The sequence below is a fragment of the Mus pahari genome, chromosome 15 (genome assembly GCF_900095145.1).
Source record: "Mus pahari chromosome 15, PAHARI_EIJ_v1.1, whole genome shotgun sequence".
Taxonomy (NCBI): Eukaryota; Metazoa; Chordata; class Mammalia; order Rodentia; family Muridae; genus Mus; species Mus pahari.
In genome coordinates, this window is record NC_034604.1 from 55,615,934 (window position 1) to 55,639,949 (window position 24,016).

Sequence of the window (24,016 nt, forward strand, 5' to 3'; positions counted from 1 at the left end):
CGTTTGGCCAAGCTCTCTCTGCCTCTGACCATACCATGCCGTTTGTAGATCGGGGGTTTTCGGTAGATGTTACTCTCTCCAGCTGCCAGAGACCAAAAAGGAACAGTGAGGAGGAGAGAGAGAGAGAGAGAGAGAGAGAGAGAGAGAGAGAGAGAGAGAGAGAGAGAGAAGACAGCATTTGGTCAGTTGATCTGAGAAGAGAGAGGCAGTCAGCAACTTTTTCCAAGAGACCACCATCTTCCCCCTGCCAGGCGTCCTAGTCTCTTCCTGTGCCCGCATCCCGACAGGTTCCAGGTAAAGCAGGGCAGAGGGCAGATGCATACAAATGGTACCAAGGGAGGGGAGGTGGGAGGGCTAAATGATGGGCATGCAAGAGAGAGGGAAATGCTGCAAGAGAGAGGCCTGGTGCTGGAAGTATTCACCGATTCTACCCCTGGTGGCCATGTCTTGCCTCACTCCATGCAAAAGTAGCAGGGTTTCAGCCTTGTTAAGCCTCCCTCAGAGACATGCTGGGCCTCTCAGGGGCCACCAGGAATGGTACAGGGAGCAGAAATAGGATCAACAATTGAGGGGCGAGTGAGTGGAGGGTTGCCCAGCTGGAAAATGGTCTAGAACTGGCTCTCTCAGACCCCATAATGCTGGTTAGTTTTTTCATTTGTTTGTTTTTGTTTTTTTTTGTTTTTGTCTTGTCAGCTTGATGCAAGACTGCATCCTCTGGGAAGAGGTAACCTCAGGGGAGACATTGACTCCATGTGGAGGCCTTTCCTTGATCAATGATTGATGTTGGAGGACCCATCTATTATAGGTAGTATAATCACTGGGCAAGTGATACTGTGTTATGTATGTATGTATGTATATATTCATGTATGTATGCATGCATGCATGTATATAGTTATGTATGCATATATAAATAAAGTAAGCGAGGTGAGCTACGAGAGCAGCCTAGTAAGCGCTCTCCTCCACAGTCTTTGCTTCAGTTCTTGTCTCTAGGTTTCTGCTGTGAGTTACTGCCTTGGTTTTCCCGAATGATCGACTATATAACCTGTAAGTGAAGTAAACCCTTTTCCTACTTGCTTTTTGGTCTTGGTTTCTTATCACAGCATTAGAAAGCAAGTGTGAACATCCATGGTTGGACTTCCCACCAGGCCACGCAGCCTCGGCGTCCTCTCACCTCCGCTAGGCGTGCCGACTTCATTTCTGCTGCCCCCCCCTGCTAGTCTGTGGGGCTGTCACAGCACTAACTTGGATGCCCCTTCCTCCTCCAATGAGCCTTTTCCTGCCCACTGCACCAACACAGCCTCCCTTACTCTATCCATTCCTCCACAGTGCTCTGGCCTTTTTTCTTTTCTTTGCTGTTTATAGTAGCTATTATCACCTTCTACTACCCTTTCGCTTTTACAGTTTTCTTTTTAAATTCATTCACCATTGCTATTCACACATCCGTCATGAGTATCACACTAACACCTGAACTAACTGGGCAGATGGCTCTCTCCACACATTTAACCGTTCTCACTATGAAGGTGAGATCTGGACTGGAGCAAGTCCAACTGCAGCCTCAGGGTCTAGAATACTACCTGCCTATCCAGAGAAGCCGAGGGATGGGCCCCAGACCACCAGCTTACAAGCAGTGGGGTCAGGGTTCAAGCCAAAACATCCAAGGCGAGGATCCCTCACCAGCTGGCCTTTACTCTGTCCATCAGCGATATAATACTTGGGCATTTCATGCGAGTGAGTTCCTTGAGCCTTTTCTTCCCTAGCTCTTTCTAATGCTCATGATCAAGGCTGGTTGTATGGAGGGAGTAGACCAAAGCTCATAGGCATGTTGCGGCTGGAAGGTGTGGGTGACTGGTTAGGAAGGGTCCCCCAGGAACAGACATCTCCTCAGTGCCTGTGCAGCATCAAGCAGGTGGCTCAGGCATCTGGCACCCCCATGGAGCATGCACTCATGTCGGGAACAGGGGGCGGGCAGCGCCTACCTGGGATGTGAAAGTGCTTGGGAGCCTGGTAAGAGGTTGGCGTGGAGGACCTCACATCTAATTGGCTATGGTATGGGGAGCTCCGGCCACTCTCAGGCCCTGGAGCGTGCAGGCAGGGATCCCCAGAGAGAACAGAAGCATAGAGAAAACAGGCATTAGACATGGTAGCAGCGAGGTGGTGGTGGCAGAGGCGGCGGCGATGGCAGGGGTGAGCCAGGCTGGGTGCTCCAGTGTGCTCAGCTCCGCAGTGGAAGCAGTCTGTGCTCTCATGCACCATGTCGGCTGAAACAAGCTTGACCTTTTCCCTCATTTGACCCCCCTAAGTCTGTTTCTTCCTGTGGACGCTCAGACCAAAGGATGAGATAGAGGACTGACTTTTCCTCTAGCCAGGGTCCCTGGGCTGCCTGACACACCCTCTCCTGGCAGTTCTCCACCCACATTCCTGCTGTTTCTCAGTGTCACAGATCCATCTTAGGGACTCAGTCAGGGCCACGAGTCACCTGAGTGGCCATAGGCTTTGGAAAGTGTCTATTGTCCCTGAACCCCACAGACACTATGTGACCACATGGTCCTGACTCTTCATCTCTCTTTGGGGCTTCCCTTGCCTTACCTGAGCGGTAGTAATGAGGCGAGCGGGAGAAGGTGGGAGACATGCCTTGCCGACTGTAGGTGGGGGAATCGATGTATCCGGGGCTGGAGGCCCGCCTCTGCCGGAGGTCCAGGTTCTCATAGATGTCCTGGGAAAGGGAGGAGGCAGGACCATGAGCAAGACCCTCGGTGCAGGGCTTTTGTTTGTTTGTTTGTTTATTTATTTATTTTCAGTCAGGTGAAGCATGCTATGGAATCTGAAATTTTAGGGATTCAGGCTTGAGTCTCACACACACACACAACCTGAGGAGGATGGGAACGAATTCTTAGGCTTCATTCACCATTCACAGCCCCTGGCTAGAACCCACATAGGCAGTGCCTAGAGCCTGACTAGGGATTCCAGAGGCACACAAGTGGTTCTTTCCCAGACACTTCTATCCCTCATGCTATTGCTTGGTTAGGGGAAACATTTTAGGTTGGGATCAGGTCCTGTGGTGCAGAGGTGCAGAGGAGTTGTGACCAGGGAGCCTCTTTTGTTCATAAAGGAACTATATATATATATATATATATATATATATATATATATATATATATATATATAATCAGATTAATTACCTGGGAGTAAGGAGATAAGGTTCCCAGTGACTTTAGAAGCGAAGAATTTGAAGGCAGCCACGGAGGGAGTAGAGGGAGAGAGAGGCAGGCAAGAGGAAGGGAGAGAACATGGTTACATTGTAAGATGGTTAAATAGTGGTAAGGAGAGGGCCTGAGGCGACCCTTATCCAGACAACATTTCGATTCGAATCCTAGAATATCAGAACTGTTGGAAAGTGGTAGGAAATACTGTGACAATGACTCCCCTTTCTAATATGAGGGCTCAGGGCCAGGCTAGGGTTCGCAGGAAGTGGCTAGTCTTGTGAGCTCAGAGCTACTTTCTCAACCCCCCCCCCCTTTCTCTTTCCTGGCTCAGATCTCCTTTATGGTTCATGAAGACAAAGCCCAGGGCACAGTATCCAAATTTAGGGCCCTGAAGGGACCCGGCCATTGCTGTCCACTGGAAGGCTGGTGTGGTGCGGAGCAGAGCAAGATGGAGACTCAGCCTGCTGAGCCAGGCTGTTCATCTGAAATCAGCTGTGACCAGAGTCATGTTGGAACACCTACCCAACGTTGACCAGACTCTTCATGTCTAAGACAAGTAAGAAATGTAGATTCTTATGTGAAATCTAACATTTACATGCCAACAGCTAATTTACATTTCTGAATGACTCTCTGTGAGTGGACCGAAACCATCTGGGACTCGGCTCTGACCCAAAGGCCCTGGTCTCCAGATTCAGAGTTGGAGTCTACAAACACTTGACTCTCTTTTCCTGGCTCATTTTTTAGGAGCCAGAACTCCGGGACTCTCAAGACTGGACTCTCTAACCAGATAGAACTCAACTCTTGTTGGTTGTTCTATTGCTGCCCAAGAATACAAGCCAGTGAGTGGTGGTGTTAAAACAGGTATCTGGAAGCCTGCTCCCCAGGCTAGGGTCTTGTTGCCCACTGTTATAGTTCAAGGACCTAGTATGGGGTGAGAAATCTCTTGGAACATGACTGGTCAGGACCTATTCTGTGACAGCTATCCTGCCTTCTCCAGAGAACTCTCCCTTTTTCTAGTAGCCATAGAATGGTTTCTAAATCCACCTGATACTGCACTTTCATAAACCTATGTCCTGTTCTGTGCACGAGGTTTTAAGTAAGGTTTAATACGGGGAGAACAGGCCTAACCAAGGTTTAGGAACTTCACTGCCTTTTGAGCCTGGTATGGTATCAGAGTCATGGGCTTGAGTTCCAGCAAGATTTCTCTACTGTAAAAAAGCAGCAGCTGGAGTAATGAATAGTTCTCGGCTCTCAGCTTGTATGCTGGCTCAGCAGGGCGTGGTGAGGACTTGGAAGGATGGGGAGCCTAGCCCTGTCCACAGGGCACGCTACCACTTACCTCTCGATGATGGGCATACACGTTTAATGCTTTAGCTAAAGCCAGACTTTTGGGTGAGAGCTCTCAGTTTTTAAAATTTGGCTATAAATTCCAGGTTAGAAAGGATTAGGGGCCACTACTATAATGAAGTTGGCTGGGGACTCCAGCAGGGCCTTGTCTCTTTCAAGAGTCCCAGAGAGGGCAAGGCGAGATACCTCTCCATAACCGCATCTCTCCAGCATCTCGTCGGAGGTGTATCTGGAATGAGGCTCGTAGGAAATGAGGTCGGGGCGTTGCACCTCGTAGATGGACTTAACCTTGGGGAGAGCTGCCAGGTCTTTGTAATTAAGGATCTCATTATCCACTTTAGCCTGGGGAAGAGGAAAAGGGACAGGAGAGAAGAAGAAAGATAAGAGGGAAAGAGGGAAAGAGAGAGGAAACAGAAGCAAGGGGCTCAAGCTTCTCCGGGTTCTACTAAGAGCAGCCATTAGCCATGAAGGGAAGAGCTGTAGTTGTCAGAATAACCATACTCCCAGAGGCCATCTGTTGAACAACATTGTTTGTGAGGCCCTAGGCTTTACCAGAATGATCTCCTCCAAAGGCCACCATACGTCTGAAGGAAGAATTGATATTATCTTTTAGACGTGGAAACAGGTGCAAACATCCTACAACTGATGTCACAGACTGAACTCCATTCCTGGATGCTGACTGCTGCCAACCCCACAACAGGATGGCATCCCTAGCTGCAGCCATCCTGATAATTCCCTTCTGGGGACTAGCTTGTGCTTGCCAATTAACTTTCTCATTGTACAGGTCCCCAAACTAAGCCTACCAATTCCGCTGTGACTGGTGCCGTTCTGCAAGCCAGGGGCCTGTTTTCTCTCATGTTCTGGATGGGAATCTGTTACGAGTACAGCCTGTGATGACAGTAACTTGTCCTGTCCTGGGGAATGTAGCTCAATAGCTTACTGCAACAGGTGTCTGGCATGAAGTTACTCCCAGCCCCATAAAAAAGAAAGAAAAAAAAGTAACTTGTTTTCTGAGACAGGCTCACGGCAGTATTGACCAATATTGAAGTCCCAGCAATAACTCTTATTTCCACTTGTCCAGGGGAAGAGAGGACAGGAAATAGTGCCATTGGCGGGTATTATCCAGGGTCAAAGAGGAAACTGGATGGGAGTCTGAATGATCGTGCCATGGTGTCAAAGCCCTCCTGGGTCTGGCAGCTTTGAGGACTATGCGTGGGGTCTTCTCCTCGTGTTTGGGTTCTTTGTTGTCCCAACACCCCCACATTCTTGGACTTGTCTCCTTTGCCTGTGGTCAGAAAGGCTGCTTCTCTCACTGCTCCCTGGTTCTGCCACCCACCTCCCTTGGCTTCCTTCTGTCATTCCATCCCTTCTGTTATTCAGTAGTTCTTCCTCTGGGATGCTTTCTCAGATGGCCCTGGATGGTCAGGCTTCTTCCTTCACTCATAGTATTGTAAGGCTGTGTGGTGACTTTTCCTCCTGCTACTTGTCATAGTTACAGCTGATCATCCATTCTATGTCCAGTGTCACAAGGGTACCACATCAGTTCACTCCCCAACACAGAACACAGTATTTATCCCAGAGCAGAAGCTCAGTATACACTGAGCGAATGCGTGCATTGTGTAACCTGGGACCTCTGAGGGCACCTAGCCTAACTCTCATCTCTTCTGCCCACGTGTGACTGTCTCTGCAGTTGGGAGCCTAGAGAGCTGTAAGTGCCTGCTTTGTTTCTAGCCTTCTCACATGTTTAGAAACATCTCCTTTAGCTTTGTAAATCCTTTTTAGTTGCATCTTCTCCTTCCTGCCTCTTTATCACATACCACTTTTTTTTTTTACAAAAATTATTTTATGTATATGAGTACACTGTAGCTGTCTTCAGAAACACCAGAAGAGGGCCATTACAGATGGTTGTGAGCCACCATGTGGTTGCTGGGATTTGAACTCAGGACCTCTAGAAGAGCAGTCAGTGCTCTTAACTGCTAAGCCATCTCTCCAGCCCCAATACCACTTCTTATTTACCAATATCATCCCATCTCTCCATGCCACTCTGACCCCCTCGCTGTTGTCTTGCCTGGTCTTAGCTCAGACCCCATAGCTGCTGTCTTGTCTCAGTCAAGGAATGGGAAAGGAGGAGGCTGCCACTGATTTTGGAATGCAGGATGGTTTCTTTCATCACTACCCTTTCTCATGCTCCTTGAATTCTAAACTGTCCCTGTGGCTCTTGGTTTATTAGAGAATAAGGTCCCCATACCCTTCTGTATCCTCAAGATCTGGTATGCCACCCAGAACAGGGTGGGCATGGACCAAATAGCCTTTAAAACATTTCAGGTGCTAGGTTAGGGGTGACCAAAGCCCCACCAGTGCTAAGCAGCAGTACATACACAGATGACTCTGTTAGGCGACCCGATGCTGGAACCAGGGGGTGAGATGGATGTTTCAGATGTCCGTCTGTGCTGTGGGAAAGACGAAGACAGAGGGGTGAGAAGCAGAAGTTCAGGCTCAGTGGGGTCTATAATGCAGTTCTGCCTCCCAAGTGCTGGGATTAAAGGTGTGTGCCACCACTGCCTGGCTATAATGCAGTTCTAAAGGCACTATAGCAGTATTGTTAAAGTATTCTTGCTACCGCTGTCCTCTATTCTAGGACCCTTTAGCCAATATCTCTGTGTGAATGAGATCCAGCAGGTCCAGAACTTTCAGGCCGCTGGGTAAAATATGAATTTATTTTTCAGTTATCTGTAGCCAGCATTTTAAATATAAAGTTGTTCATAAAACTTCATTTTGGGTTATCTCAGCCAACAATGTATTTAGTTTAAGCGAACGAGACTGCTTAGTATTCATTTCTTGGTGGCTTAGAAAACAACAGTTCGCTTCCATGCACAATATGCTGATTCTCTGCCATGGACCCTTGGCAGACTGACATCAACCTTAAATCATCTGCCTCTGTCCATCGGCCATGATGGATTACCAGCACCCCACCCCCACCCCAATAGTGCGATGCCCTCTCTGTGCATCTCAAGGTGTGGCAGCGCGTGGTGCTGGAAGAGTCAAGACAGGCTCAAGGACCACTAAGGAAATACATGAGAATTTAGAGGTCTCAGATTCCTGATGTGCAAAAGGAAATGGTGGTTGAGCCTCGGGGACTGCTCAGCCCTCCCGCATCCATTTCCAAGCATCCTGAGTGGCGCTAAAGAACGGCTTTCACCAAACCATGAATGAGAAGGAGGGGTGCATCCTGCAAAGTGAGCATCTGATGGCGCCGCGTCACGCGTGATCAGTGGGATGCTTTATTTCAAGCCTCCTGATTAGCTGGAGAAGGACTCTTGATTTGGTGCTAACACATTCCACCAGCTGTCCCAACAACACTTAATTTCCCCTTTGAATTAACGAGTGTGTCAGCAGCGCTTGCTAGCATTTTTTAAGATTTATTTTTAATAGCTACTCCATTACCATTGGATTTATTTTGTTTTATAGCCAGCAACACTCTTTTCTACATGTGAACCTCAAGTTTTATTTTAAAATGAATTCAGTTAAATGAAAAGTAGTGGAGTTGCTTTAAAGGGTGGGGGGGAAGGAACAGGAACTCCTATGAAGAGGTGGTACAAAGATACTGTGAAAAGGCTTTAAAGAAGAACTCAAATTTGGGAAATTCCCCCAGAGAAGAGTCTGAGAAAGATGACAGTTAGGACTTCTTGCGCTTTACAGACCTTAGAAAGAACAGGGTGGGGGAGTCACACATGGGTAGAAAGAAATTACACATCAACAGGACCAGTTCTTTCACCAAATTCATACTGCAAGGATGAAATGGCAAAGGAGAAGGGTTAATTAGCCAATCAGAAATTGTGCACGGGTGTGTTTAGTTGAGAAGATTTTAGCGAGTGACATAAGAGATCCTTAAGGGGTCAAGTAGACAGCAGGGGCAAGATTATAAAGGCACGTTGCGGGGGGGGGGGCGGGGGGGGGGGGATAGGGGGGTTTCTGGAGGGGAAACTGGAAAGGGGGATAACATTGGAAATGGCAATAAATAAAATAACCAATAAAAAATGAAAAAAAAAATAAAGGCATGTTAGAGCTCAAGTGTTGTCCCCCACCTTCCCCTAACGCACATCTCAGGAGCCTCTCTGCACCCTTCAGAGTCTGGGAAGCAACCTCTCCCTGCATAAGCCTGGGTGAGCCCACCCCTCCCTTCAGAACCAGGGACTCAGATGCACAGGCGTTCCTGGCATCTGTCAGAGCACAGCGATTCAGAGGTACCAGGGCCTCAGCTGGTCGGCGGTGTGCCTGGGGACGTCACGACACTCTGCTTCGGCCTGGCTGCATCGTTGCTGTCAAATCATTCTCTTCAGGTCTGATTTTCTCACAGGCAAGGTGGAGATACAATTCCTTGCCTCATCTGCCTCGGGAGGTTCAAGGAAACCAGCCAGAGAGGCGCTAGGAGGACACTCTGCAAACTGTCAACTACTGAGACGATAGCAACGATACAATTATTAATAAATGACCTTAGGCTAGGGAAAAGCCACGGCATAATAGCTCAGACTGGCTGCCATCTTGGCCGGCATTGGTAGTTATAATTTTACCTTCCCTAGACGTACTTAAAAATCTCCTATGCATAAAATCCTTTATTGTTTTCAAGGTTATTATCTATACAAGATCTTAATTCACCCCATGAACCTGCTCTTCCCATTAAGGAACCCACAGAAATGCCCACACTTTTGGGAGCTGATACGCTCTGTACTAAAGCACACGTTTCCTAACCTGTGGCAAACGGCAGCATGAAGGACCATGCCTCTTACCTTGAGCTTCTTTTCTGCCCTGGCTGCCTGCTTGCAGATCGGGTGCCAAACCTCAGAACCTAAGGGGCCAGGAAAATAACAGACTCAGACTTCTCAAAGCTACCAGTGACCAGAATCCCCACCTTATCTTAGTTTACTCCTTTGACAGCACGTGTACCCGACATACACATCAGTCGGGAAGAGTCTATTCTGTCTCCTGGCTTTCTTAGCTCCCCATTGTTCCTGAGAGCCACTGGTAAGCCGATCTGACTACACCTATCCCTTTTCAGGGTGTGTCTAGATCCTAATTCCTTCTTCGCAGCTCACACGGCATCCTTTTGCGAACATTCTTACCTGGCAGCTGGGGGTGATTCTTTCCTCCTCTGGGATCCATAGTTCTCTGAAGTTTCTCCACAATACAGTCTTAAGTCATGTTAGCTTGCGAATCTGCCACCCTAAGTACGTTAACAGCACGTTCTAAGCAGGCACTGAGCTTCACCCATGGGTCTGTCTCCTATAGCATCGCACAGAGTTTGCCTTTAGTGCAAGTTCATGGGTTTGCGGGGGGAATAGATGAACAGACAACTATCGCTGAGTGACACATAGCAGGTGGCCAATAAATATTTGTTGAATGGATGAATGGCAGTGGGGGGTGAAAGAAAATGACAAACCATGGTTACCTCAGCTTTCTTTTCTCTTAAGACTTCAGATGGAATTAGGACATATTTGTATTTAGGGGGCGGAGGTGTCATGGTGTATATCCTGCTTAGGAGCATTGTCTTGACCTGATAATTCCTCAGAGACTCCAGACCCTTCAAATTTAGTACACCAGTGCTGCTATTACCCACATTTTATAATGGGAGGGGGGGGGAGTCCAGTTGGCTGGCTCCAAACCCAAGGGGCCAATTTGGAAAGGCATGAACAACAGGTGGTTGGTCACATACTGTGAAGCCTCAACTATTGCACATTCCCCAAAGAAGGGACAGGTGTCCTGGATTAGAAGGGGAAAAAATAGGAACGAGTTATTCGTCTGGAGCCATCCCTTCGGTAACCAACCAGCCCTAAAAGGAAAGGGGCCAGCCAGCAAATGGCTCCATTCCTAACCAGCAGATGGCATTTGCTTGTCTGACTTTGTTTCTGGGTTATACTTTCCATGATGGCTGTTGCCTGGAGCTCCTAGCACTCAGATATTGGTTAAGGCACAGGGGTTTGGTGTGAGATCAAAGACCTGAAGGAGAGGAAAGAGGATCAGCTCCAAATATGGAGTCCAATGCTTATTTCTTTTACTCTACTCAGCCCCTAATAGATCCCCCGACTCTCTCTATTTCCTCATCCAAGTAAATATCAAGGCAACATCCAGATAGTCTTAGGTTACTTTCATTTCCAAAATTCTCATTCTAGGGCTGGCTTTGTCTTTTGTGGGATAAGAAGCCCCAGTTCCCCGCTGGTCTTCTTGGATGGTTTTTAATTATTCAGGAGGAGTTGGCTCCCATCTAAGAGGAAAATGCAGTGGTTATCAGGGCCCAGGAGAGGGACTCTGGGTCTGAGGCTTGAGCCAGGGATCACAGGGCGTGTCTGCTATCACGCAAGCGGTGGGTTGTGATCTGATCGTCTCCTTTGGGAGATTAAATTACAGGGAGCATTTCCGGTTCCTCTCTGGGTTGCTCCTGAGTCTACCAGGAGTTGTTTACCACTGTGGCTATGGCAGGAAACATATGTTCCAGGTCACTGTAGGAAACGCTTAAGGTGGGCATGGGGGATCTGATGACGTCATGAAATTAAGTGGAAGACAAAAAGGAAAGGTGAGGCGGGCAGGAGTCCAGGCTGGCGGAAATGAGAACAGCGTGTGTGGGTTCAGACTGAACTGTCTCTCTTGCTTTGACTCTGAGACACGACATATCTGACCTGAAATAAAACCAAGCCACAAATGGCTATTAGCTTCACTCTGTGTGCATTCTGCGTACAAGAAAGTGTGCTTATAAAGGAACTGAGACGGGGCAGGAAGAATCATAAGGCAGGAGGAAGATGTAATTAGAAATGAAAAAGGATCATTCAGGAGTTGCCAGAATATAATATATATACATATTATATCATATATATAATATATATGATATATATTTATTTTTATGATATATATATATATATATATATATATATATATATATATATACATATATAAAATAAAGTTAAAAAAAGATTTCTGGTAGCTAGCAATAAACTCACATAAAGGTAAGAAAAAGTGTTTTTGTTTTGTTTTATTTTCCATGAAGACTTGTAGGAAATTATGGTTGTCTGAGCACTTATGCCCTCGGTCACCAGATCAATAGCATGGTCCCCAACAGAAAACAGCTAGCGTGTTGGCTAGTTTTGTATCAACTTGACACAGGCTGGAGTCATCTGTGAAGAGAGAATCTCAATCAAGAGAATGCTTCCCTTGGGACCAGACAGTGGGCAGGGTCCTGTAGGGCATGTTCTTGATTGCTGACTGACATGGAAGGGCTCAGCCCTTTGTGGGTGGTTCTATCCTTGGGTTGGTGGTCCTAGGTTCTAAAAGAAACCAGACTGAGCAACCCATGAGGAGTTAGCCAGTGAGCAGCACTTCTCCACGGTCTTCTATATCAGCTCCTGGTTCCTGCCTCCAGGTTCCTGCCCTGCTTGAGTTCCTGCCCTCACTGCTTTTGATGATGAACTGTTATATGGAACTGTGAGTGAAATAAACCCTTTCTTCTCTAACTTGGTTTTGGTCCTGATGTTTTACCATAGCAATAGTAACCCTAACTAAGACACCCAGGGAAGAATGTAACCATTTTCCCCCCTCACCCCCATTTAAATTCCCAATGCAGAGGCTGGTTGGATCTTATCTTGTTTTTGTTTGTTTGTTTTTTTTACAATTACAATGTGAAGGGTACCCAGAGGAGGATGGTAAACAGAGCAGGGAGGGTACCTAAAATTAGTCCCTAAAGATGGACTAGAAGGCTGAGACATGCTGTGTGCATTTCTGCATTCTCTGAGGGAAGGCACTTTCATAAGATTTGCAATGAGAACCAAGGGCAAACATTCCAGGGAGGGAAAACTAACTTTCATTAATTGAATGTTCTTGCTCAGCTGATAGGGAGATTCCCTTCCTCTACAAGTTTTCAAATATACACAGGACGGGGACAAGCTCAGCCTCAGTATTGCGGAGGGGACTCATCACATGTCAATCACACTGATGGATTTTGGACAATCAACCTAGTCCTTGGAGATCTTGTTTCTAAATTAATAGGTCTCTCCATACATACATAATAAACATTTGACCTGCCCAGTATTCCCAATGAGAATGAAAATTCTCTGAAGAAAGAGATCCCTATCTATGTGTCTACTGGGACCAAGGAGTCTCAATAAATACTCACAGAGTGAATGAGCAGAGGAAAATGGGCTGTAGGGGGTGATCCAGCCTGTAAAGGCAGTTGCCACCAAGCCTGCTGACCTGAGTCTGATCTCCGGGACCTCTCTGGTAGGATAGAACCAACTCCCACAAGTTGTCCTCTGGCTACAAATGCACTGTGGCAAGTCTACACACATACACAAATCAACACAACAACAATAAAAAAGCTTTTTAAAAAAGAAGCAAGCTATTTGATGTTAGGTCAGTTGGGTTTTTCTAAGCTGGGCTTGGGGATTTGGGCAAATAGAAGAAGTTAGCCTCTCATTTGACAGCTACTATTATAGACTGAGTGGATGTAAGAGCGTTCGGTTGACTGGGGTTGGTCAAGGTGTGACCTATGTGGAGCACATGTCTGATAAGCTGGGGCAGACTTCTAAGATACCCATGCTGAGTTTGGTCCTAATTTCTTGAAGGTAGGGGTGAGAATGAGCAGCATATTGACTCTAATTTAATGACTCTAAAGATGAGGACCAGATGGTTAAATACCATACAGCACTCCATGTACATTTTAATGAATGCCATGGGAGAGAGAAACCAACAGCCCAAGACAGAACTCTAACATGGTACAAGAATGGGACATGTTTTGTTTGAGCTCCTGGTTCCATAAGTCGCCCTCTCTTACTCTCTGAGACTGTCACCCAGGACTCCATACTCTGTGGTGGAAACCTATTGTGAAGGTTAAAGGTTCCTCAGCTGACCAGAGAGAGAGACCTGAATCTAACATAGTCCTCAGGTCAGCTTTGATGCTCACCAGAACCAGCAAGACTACTTACAGTATCTGGCCTGCAGTATCTGGGGCTGACAGGATTCTAGGGTCCCACCCACATCTTTGCTGGACCTTGCCATTCAATTTGCCAGTGCCTCTTTTAAAATGTCAGAGCTGGATCTGATGTGGTTGTCTTACAGAATGCCCAGGGAGGGGTTATAAATACAAAGGTGACTGGACATTCTGGATCAGCACTGTGTAAACACTTTTGAGTCTGAATGTTTTTAGACACTGTGGGTTGCCACGATCCTCCCAGTAGCTCACTCACAGCCCTTCTCACTTGGTGGTGAAGGTGGTTGAGTTTCAAGTTTCTGATTCTGCCTCAACAGGTTCCTTCTTCAGATTGCTCATGACCACAAGCAGGGCGAGGTTGCTCCGCATTCTGCCTCTGTGACATGACCCTCCGATGACCTTAGAGTTGCTCCTTGGAGAACTCTATCCAGGGCCAGAGAGATGACTCTGTGGTTAAGGGCATTTGCTGCTCTCCCAGAGGACCCGAGTTTGGTTTCTAGAACCCACACCAAGCAGCTCATAGCTGTAACTCCAGCTTCAGAGGATCAGATATTCTGGCCTTCTTAGACATCAGCACTCATGGGCACAGACCCACATTCAGATCTTGTAGTGGTTGGGGCTTATTTTGCGTCAACTTGACACAAGCTAGTCATCAGAGAGGAGCAAGTCTCAGGTGAGGAAATGCTTCTGTGTGACCCAGCTGTAAGGCATTTTCTCAGTTAGTGATCAGTCAGGGAGGGCCCAGCCCATTGTGGTTGGTTCTATTCCTGGGCTGGTGGTCCTGGGTTTTATAAGAAAGCAGGCTGAGCAAGTCATGAGGAGTAAGCCAGTAAGCAGCACCTCTCCAGGGCCTTGGCATCAGCTCTTGCCTCACTTTGAGTTCCTGATTCGAGTTCCTGTCCTGACTTCCTTTAGTGATGAGTAGCAATGTGGAAGTGTCAGCTGAATAAACCCTTTCCTCCCCAACTTGCATTTCGGTCATGGTGTTTTGTCAACAGCAATGGAGACCCTAAGCAAGACAGACATACACTTGTAGAAGGCAAAGTCTGTAGAACCAAGGAAAATTGTGGCTACCAGAAGCTTATAGCAGGTGCAGGCAAGTAGACAACAACTACTTAATGGGAATGAGGTTTCATTTGGGGTGAGATAGAAATACACATAGATGCTGGCTGTACAACACTGTCAACGGACTGACTGAAAGCTACTTGAGTATATATTTTAAATGGTTAATTTGATGTTATATGAATTTTTAATCTCAAGGGAAAAAAAAAAAAAGAACTCCTTGCCCCATAACCCCAGAGGAAGTGGACTGTTTCTGCAGATTACAGGGCATGTCACTCTCCCTCTGTCACTGAGAGGGTTGAACAAGCTCTCCCCTTGACTTTGCCGTGTATAACAATATCACCACTGACACCAGCTTGGGTATCAGGGGTCTTCCCCAGGTGTCGGGCACTTGATGTATTTTATTTGATGTGGTATCCTATAAGGCTCGAATCCTGGGCTGCTGCTTACTGCATCACTGGCTGCACTGTTCAGAGCAACTCAGTCTTGCTTGTGCCCCTGACTCCCTTTTCCCATCTGCAGAGTGGGGATTGATATATTTGACTTGTAGATTTGTTGTAAGGATTAATGAATGAACACACACACACACACACACACACACACGGCACTTGAGTGAACACACACACACACACACACACGGCACTTGAGTGAACACACACACACACACACACACACACACACACACACACGGCACTGGAGTGAACACTGGAATGATGTCTGCCTTATTCTCTTGAGACAGATAGCACCTTTAAGTAAACCAAATGCTCACCATTTTAGCTAGGTTGGCAGGGAAGCTCCAGGGACCTGCCTGTCTTCACTCCCTTATGCTGGGATTACAGGCACATGGATCCATGCCTGGCTTTTTAACATGGGTGCTGGGGATTCAAACTCTGGTCCTCAAGCTCGGATAGCAAGTGTGCTTATCCACTTAGCTATCTCCTTGGCTCCTTAACATGTTCCTAATGCTGTGGTGGCAATAATGACACAATCCAGCATTGATGGATGTGTTGTACCTTAGGGCACAGCAACTCATAGGTGTTTGTCATGAGCTCTGAGCTGGTGGTACTTGGCTGTGCACTAAGCCCGAATCCTGTAGTTGATCTTCAAAGCCGACCTGTGTGGTGCTGAAGCTGCGGTCCTGGGAGCTTGTCTGTCTTAGCTATTTGTTCACCTTTATCTTCTCATTTGTGCCTGGGCCTAGCATTTCCCCAAGTGAAGTCATCAGACCCTCCCTGGGACTTCTCTGCTGAGCTCAGAGGGGAACAACACCTCTCTACACAGCTGCTGACTGGGAGACGGCCATTTTCTCCTTCCCATCACGTGACTTCCGGTCTTGCGCAGGAGAGCATGAGGCCAATCCAAAGAGAAGCAGAGAGAAGACCAGCTTGGGGATCTTCAGGGACCACCCAAACGAAGCTGCTTCTGGAAGCTTCTCAATCCCATCAGCCCCCCAGTCGTTCCCCTTCTGCCCTAGTGGCTTAGGTTGAGTTTCTGCCACCAGAAAAGTCCAGAGCAATAAAACCTCTCCTCAAACTCAGACTCGAGGGCCTGACACATCCCTGACTTGCCCTGAAGGCAATTTTGTTTCTTAGAAAATACAGGAAGTAACCAGGAGAATTGCTGCTCTGGACCTAATTTTGGCCAACATGAACAAATTGGCTGTGAAGTAAAGACGTGACAGGCAGCCCGTGAGAAAACGGCCACATCACTTTGCGTTTGTGGTGACCTGATCCGAACAAGCTGGAAACAGATTTTAGAACTCCAACACTGTAATTCTTTCTGTGATTCAAGAAGATAGGTAACCCTTAAAATCTTGAAGGAAAAAAAAAAGGCAGCTCATCAAAAGTTAAAATGTACTCTATTTAAAATGAAATGTGCTTAGCACAGGCAGACTTGAGACAGCAGTTTAGTCAAAGAATAAGATATGTTTGAAGAATCTAAAATTACATAGCAGGATTGGGGAAACAGAAGTTTTAAAGTTTTTAAGCATAACTCCTACAACCTAAACTGTCTCTGGAGAGACCCAGATGAATGTAGTTAGCCTGAAGTACGGAATGGCAGCACAGTGTTTGGCAATGGTGCCTCAGCAAGTATGGTTGGAGGAGATTTGAAGATCAATAGTGTGTGGTGGTATGCCATAGCCTGAGACAACTGTGTGACTTCAGTGGGGCCCCCCACTGGCCTGATGCACCTGTCGGAGTGACCTGTTAGGAAAAGGAGGTCTGCTAAATGTCAGTTGCACCTCCAGCTGTGCCAGGACATGCCTCCCACTACCAGGTTCTTGTAGCATGTGAACTGGAAAGCATGTGGTCAGAAATAGTCTCAGCTCTACAGAAAAGGCTTGGCACAGCTCTCAGAGGCAGCCCCGGGATCAGTGGGGTGTGCATTAATGCAGAACTGAGGCTCTTCATTTTATTTTTGGGTCACGCACACTGCTCACCATCAGATGAAAGCCACGGACCTCTATAGAGAGACATCTATATGTGGAATGTGGCAAGCAGTTTCAGGAGATTCACACTCTTCAGAAGGTCAGTTATAAACCTCCGATTAAGTTTGGTAACAGAGGGTCTGGAGAGATGGCTCAGTTGGTAATGAGTGTGCTTGCTATGCAAACGTGAAGGCCTGAGTTTGATCCCATGAACCCGTGCGGAAGAGCCAGACATGGTGGTTTATACTCGTAATTCCAGTGCTGGAGAGAGGAAAGGGCAGACCTCTGGAGCTTAATGGCCTGTCACCTTCCCTTACTTGGCCAGTCCTAGACCTGGGAGAGACCCTGACTCAAAAATCAATGAGATGGCTTAGCAGGTAAGAGTGCTCGAAAACTCAACAGCCCGACTTCTTTATGTGCAATCCCAACACTCCTGAGGTAAAACTGGAGACAGGAGAATCATCTAGAAGTCTATAGGGCGGAGCACCGAAGACTCGGTACCACCCTGGAGAGCTGCAGATGCTGGAGCAGCGAGCAGACTCAGCACGATCTCTGTGTTTCTCAGATTGAATGCTGGCTGGGCTCACTTTGTCACAGTACCTCCATTAGCAGTGTAGGGTCTGTCCCTGGATTTCGAAATGAATTCATTGTGTATGCAAACGCTAAGAGCTGACCTCATGTATTCCAGGGCTAACTGTCTCAGATCCCTGCAATGGGGAGGGGAGGGGCATGTGGTATGGCTAGAAGATGAAGATTGCACCCCCTCCTTCTCTTGTGGAGGCATATTTAGGAGAACATACACACAGACCACGTTTAGAGATCAGCATATTGCCCACTTCTGCCACGGTGCCCACTTCTGCAGTGACTACGGCCTCATGATTTCAGTGTAAATTCTGCCCTGAACCTGAGGTATTTCAGCTTCATTCTGCTGTACTAAAACCGGTGACCTAATTTCCTGGGGAAGCCCAAATGAGGGGTTTGGATAACAAGCAGATTAGAAGTCTGGCCTCTTTACAGAAGCACTTGAAAGACAGGATGTGCAACGGAACTTAAAGCAAAGAAAAGGAAACTTGCTGTAGTCTCCCGGGGCCCCAGACGCCCCCCCCCCCCAGACAGACGTCAGACATCTCCCAAGTGGGGTCCATCAGAATACCACCACACAGCAATTAAAACACAAACTAATGAACCAAAGATTCTCTGGGGATCAGCTGCCAGGCCAGCCTGTCCTGCTACAGACCTCTCCTCCCCCCAGACTTGGTCTATAAGCTGTGTGTGTGTGTGTGTGTGTGTGTGTGTGTGTGTGTGTTTAGGCGGGGCTGACATTGTTTCTGGCCCGCCCACCTACACAACCTGCCCAAAGGCTCTCAGAACTTTCACATTCACTCTGTTTTCCAGGGTTTCTGAGGTGTGTGTCTGCTCTCTCTGCACCATGTGTTTGGATTGCCTTGGTGTCCCCACCATGCGATACTTCCATCCAGCTGAGGACTTTGCACCTGCTATCCTCCTGCCTCCACAACTTTCCTTTTAATCTCTCCTCATTGCCTCTGCCCCCCACTACCATGCTCAGGGTCCTGGCTCCAAGTGTCCCTTCCTCAGAGGAGCCTCCCCTGGCCTCTTGGGCTTCTGACACATCCCCATGGTCCCCAGAGGACTTTCCCCACTCTGTTGTTGATATTGTTGCCTCTATTTGATTAATGACAGCCTGTTCTTCCTGACAATAAATTCCACCAGGACAAACTACCATGCCCACCTTGCTCACCTCCAAGTAGGGTACTTGGCATGCAATAGAGAGCCTAGGGCAGTGTGGCTGTCAAAGAAGTGGCTCCATGAGAGATTGATTCCAGCCTCACTTGACAAGGGAAGGAAGAAACCCAGAGGAGAAAGTCACTCCTCAAGATCCCAGCCCATTAGTGGAAGTGCTGACCCTTGAACTCAGGACTCCTAGCTCTCAGCTGGCTCATTTTACTTCTGAACTGCCATGTCTTGAGTCCTGGTGCTGTTACTCTTCGAGAGTATTCTTGGCTCAGCTCCCAGTGGTAACTGAAACTCCTGGTGGCTGCCACCCACACATGACACCCATAACTAGACTCATTATGACTCTAGTACCCATAGTCCAAGCCCCCTCATTCCAGATCACTCAGCACCTCCTGAGGCAGGTCCTCTCACACTCTGCAATTACTCCCACTCTCCCAGGAGCCAGAAGGATAGGGATGGGGATAATTAAGGAGAGGGTGACAGCTCTTCTTCACTACAAGAATATCTCCCACCTCCTGGAGGCATTTCTGCCTTAAGTTCTACGGTGCAGTCTGTCTCAGGGTCACAGAGCTGTTGGCTCAACCCCATCGTTTAACTCCTTCAGCATCTGTGTGAGGTTGGGTGAGCGGAGTTCCTAACTCATAGCTGCGAACTCCCCGAGGGCAGGGGCTTTGCCTCTGCTGCTCCTGTCTGCCTCTCCAGCTGTTAGAAGACAACTGGATACATGGTAGATCTCGGTAGATGATAAATGAACAAAGAGAGCTTTCCTCGTGTTAGGAATTTACTATGCTTGTGTCTCACAGGGGCTGCTCGAAGTCTATCATTCATGTTAGATAATCAAGGTCCAGAAAATTAAGAGGCTTGTCTAAAGTTAAGTGGTGGTGCCTTTAATTCCAGTACTTGGGAAGCAGAGGCAGGCAGATTTCTGAGTTCGAGGCCAGCCTGGTCTACAGAGTGAGCTCCAGGACAGCCAGGACTATACAGAGAAACACTGCCTCGAAAAAAAAAAAAAAAAACAAAGGGGAAAAAAAAGAAACACACAAACACACACACACACACACACACACACACACACAAAACCTTAGTAATAGTGCCAGGACTCGAATTGAAGCAGTCTAGGCCAAACTACCACAGGAGAATGAGGATTTAGAGTTTAAGCAGGAAGGTAAAGATATTGATTGCTCGGTGGTACATGAGAGAGAATATGTTTGTCAGGGCAGGCTCAACACCAGGAGGCTGAGAAGGTGAACATTGCACAGCAGATTTTCTACCTAAGGGCCACCTTCACACCCTAGTGGTGGTTGCTTTGCTGAGACTTGTATCACAGGGTCCTGAAGCAGGAACAACTCAGGATCAGTGGAGGGCATTGGTATCCCTGGGGAGCCACAAGGACCAGACTTGATTATCAGCCAGGGTCTGGGTCCTATGGGAGAAGGTGGAGAGAGCCTGGAGGGGATCGCTGTCCATATTCTTCTCTGCCCTAGACACTTTGGTTCACAAAGAATTTCTCTACGAGTATCCCCTGCCTCACCTATACAATGAGGGCTGTGGCTTTACATGCACCCTTCCCCCTCCAACACCTGAATGATGACAATATTTAAGGAATCATTTTTCAGAGTCTCAGAATCTTTGGAAGGGTTTCTTCATTTAGTTCCACCGGGGAACCCAGGTCCAGCACACTCTGTGGATGGCACAGCTCTCCGTTGAATAGCTCTGGGCAACAGGTCTCAGCTGAGGATGACTCTGGGCAACAGGTCCCAGCTGAGGACGACTTTGTCCTATTTCCTGTACCCTAGGATATTAGGCAATATCTGAGACAGTTTTGGAAAGGGTATATTACTGGTACCCTGTGGGTGTAGACCAGGAATGCTACTAAATCCTTAACCAAAGAATTGTCTAGCCCCAAATATCAACAGTGTTGAGGTTCAGAAACAGACACAGAAGGCAGAGTACAGCCTGAGGGACTTTGTGGCTGTAGGAATCTGGGGTGAGGACAATATTCCTAAGAAGACCCACCCTATAACTGGCCCATGGACTCAGGGCTACCTTCTGGGGAAACCTTGAAGGACTCTTACTCCTGTCCAAGAGGCTACTAGAACATTCTTAGCAAGGCTAATCATAGTGACTCAGCCAACACCCTTAGGTTCTCAATACCAATCATAACTTAACTTCCTTCTTTCTGAGTCCCCACAGTCTCTTATACTTTGCTTGCACTTGGTTACCTCTGGTTTGTCTCAAGTTGTTGGGCTTCTCTCTGTCTCTTAGCCCTAACGTTGGCCCCACTATACTCCTTCCATGTAACAATATTAGGAGATGGGGCTTTGGAGAAGCGATTGGGCCATGAAAGCAGAATTTCCATGATTGAGATCAACACCCTTATGAAATAGGCCTCAGGGGACCACCTTGCCTTTTCCACAGTGTCAGGATACAGCAAGAGGGTGGCACCAGTGTGAAAGTGGGCCATCACCAGACACTAAATCTGCAGCCACCTTGATCATGGACCTGCCAGTCTCCAGAGTTATGAGCAATACGTTGCTATCCTTTACAAGCTACCAGTCTATCTTGGTTTACTTTGCAGCCTGAACAGACTGAGGCACCGGCTGTTGGGTTTTGAATCTCAGATGTCCATCACGGGCTCATCCTGGGAATGCCTGCCTGTTTCTCAGCTGGGTGCTGTGGGGAGGCTGTGACACCTTTAGGAGATGGGGCTTGGATGGCAGAAGTGGGTCACTACAAGTGGACCTTTTTGAAAGTCATAGCCTGACCCCCTCTTTCTTGTCTGCTATGGTAAAAAATAGCCTACATCACAAGATCCACTGCTACTCCAACCCTTCTTTACCGTGATGGACTGGACTGAGCTGTTCTTATCGGGTACTTTGGTGACAGGGTTATAAAGAGAACATGCCAGTTATCAGTCATTCACCAGGAGCTCTGCTCTTGGTCCTTCTGTAAGGGACCTTCTTTGGCACATCTCCCACTGGGCCCTCCCCTTGACATCACTTGGCATGGCTGATTATTGAGAAACACCTTGGGCTGTGGGGTTGCAGTGAGATCTACCTTTCACATGTGAGAAGCCCCCCCCCCCCAGGAGTAATTGCTAAAGTCAAGTTGGTTTGGTAGCTTAGGTGGTGGGTTTGTTCAAGTCCAGAAACAAAGTTTGATGCCTTGGCAAGAAGGCCTCATATGAGAAGCTGAAGTGATCGGAGAAACTCCCACCCATGGAGTGGGAGGGGCCTGGAAGAGCAAAGCCAAGAGCACCATGGCATACTGGGACAAGGGGGCTGGACAAAGGACAGAGGGATGAGAAGAAGCTAGAGATCACCCGAGTGACTGAGGCACAGGAATCCCAGGACAGGAGGGCTAGGTCAGAGGTGGGGTCTTTCACCCTGGGGATCCCCAAGCAACAGCCTGCTGTGATGCCCTGGGTGTGGAGTCGCAATGGGATGGAGCAGGGCAGGTAGAAGCTGTGCAGAGTCAGAACCCTGGGCATTCCCCGGAGGTTCTCTAACTCCTTGGCCTCGTTCACCTCAACCTCCCACCCCCCAGGAGGAGCCAGAGCAATTTACTCCTGGTATTGCCAGGGAAGCAGGCCAGGAGAGCAGCCGGCGGAGGCACACAGGGATGGGAGGCAGATTACATGTCACTTCCTATTAGCCACGCCGGCAACTTTCCCCATCCGCCCAGAGAGGAGAGAATTAATTGCAACCTTGAGGAAAAGCCGACAGCAAAGGTACTGCTGAAACGGAAGGAAGTGGGATCTCTTTCCCAGTCGTGGGCCTACCAGAATGCCTTAGACAGGGTCAGGTTTGCTTACCTGTGAGATACATCTCCTCCCCTTCAGTGAACATCTGGTGGCAGCGTACACATCTGGCACAGGTTGGGTGGTAGTGTTTCCCTCCTGCCTGTGGAAACCAGGACATGAAGTAGAAGCATCAAGATTGGGTTTACTGTAGTGGTATGGCTGGTGGGTGAACCTGTCCTGGGTATTGTGGTGGTGTTGGTGTCTCTTTCCATTGCCCTGTGGTTGGTTGGGAGGCTGCCCAGGGGCATCCAACCATATGAGAGTTTACCCAAAGAGCTTGGTGATTCCATTATGGGTCCTGATGAAAACCCAGGGGATCTCCTTGGACACATGCAGGGGGATCAGAGGCTTCTCTTCCCACATCCTCATTGCCCACAAGGAAAGGTCATTTTGAGGACTGCCAGCATGTCCCCAAGTCTTCCTAAGGGGCCCTGAATACTAGTGATAACAAAGATGACTGTAAGTACTATGATAAAGAGAGAGTCAGAGATAGATGATCGATCGACAGATAGATGATTGATAGATGTTAGATAAGGAAATCCTTTTAACCCTGTTTGAATTCTGATTTCACCAAGTGAAATGTACTGGTTTAGAGTCCACGAATCTTTAGCATTATCTAAAGCACACTGATCTACTTTTTTCCTAAGGATGAGAACAAGTACGAGGCTTGAAGTCTTCACAAACAAGAAAACTTGGCCAGAACTACATTCATTTTGGGTTGTCTTCAACTTGGCAAAGGACTTGGTTGTTCCTGTTATGTTTTACCAGTTGTCTGTTAAGTGAGTCGACTTAAAGACAGATTAAAGTGTTAGGTAAGGCTAAGTGTGTGAAGTTTACAAACATGCCAGAAAATATGAGAAAAGCCTATGAAGGACTGATTTTTTTTTTAAATGTGCTCAGTGTATAAGTTATATTATGTGAGAAGTAGGACCCCCGGAGCTCCTAGATTCCTCCACCTGGACCTCTCAGACTGGTCTATTCTAACCTGGCTTTGGCAAATGAGTGAAGTTGCCAAGTCTCTCTGGGGGTTGGGGAGGGGATGGCTTTTGAGAAGGTTGTGTTTGAAGGTTGGAAACCAGTAGCAGTGTCAGGCCCTGTCTTACTTCTGCATTAGATGCCGGAACTGTATCCCATAAGACCTGATGTGCAAGGGACCTTTGGTGACAGATCTCAGGTTCCCATATGGGAGGAGCAGCTCAGAGGCTGGGATGGGAGATGCAGCCTGTTTTGATGGATATTTTTCATATTGGGACAGGTATTTTTGGGGAGGGATGAGGTAAATGAATTACTATTGGGTGTTGTGAAATCCTCTTTTAGGTCATTAGTTGGTCTGATGTTAATTCCAAAATTGCAATCGTATAAAGAAACCTTATTTCCATTCCAAACAGTCTTAGGGGTGGGGTTCTTGGGATCAGCTTGTCTGTTTTTGGAGAAACTCTTATCTCATC

The 24,016-nt window shown here is 47.6% G+C and overlaps 1 protein-coding gene across 13 annotated transcripts in view; it reads right to left on the bottom strand.

Annotated features, from left to right (window-relative positions):
- The window catches only part of Ablim3 (actin binding LIM protein family member 3), a 115,907-nt gene that overhangs the window by 17,827 nt on the left and 74,064 nt on the right, over window positions 1-24,016 (bottom strand). For 3 of the 13 annotated variants that reach the window (XM_021214837.2, XM_021214838.2, XM_029547237.1), the window contains 6 exons: window positions 22,581-22,668; window positions 9,338-9,396; window positions 6,929-7,000; window positions 4,737-4,892; window positions 3,180-3,209; window positions 2,587-2,713 (listed from right to left, as the gene is read on the bottom strand). In XM_021214837.2, the coding sequence (XP_021070496.1) occupies window positions 2,587-2,713; window positions 3,180-3,209; window positions 4,737-4,892; window positions 6,929-7,000; window positions 9,338-9,396; window positions 22,581-22,668 (532 nt within the window). Of the gene's footprint in view, window positions 1-34; window positions 83-1,976; window positions 2,076-2,586; window positions 2,714-3,179; window positions 3,210-4,736; window positions 4,893-6,928; window positions 7,001-9,337; window positions 9,397-22,580; window positions 22,669-24,016 lie in introns of all 13 variants that reach the window. The other 10 variants (XM_021214833.1, XM_021214832.2, XM_021214836.2 and 7 more) reach the window with 7 other exon arrangements.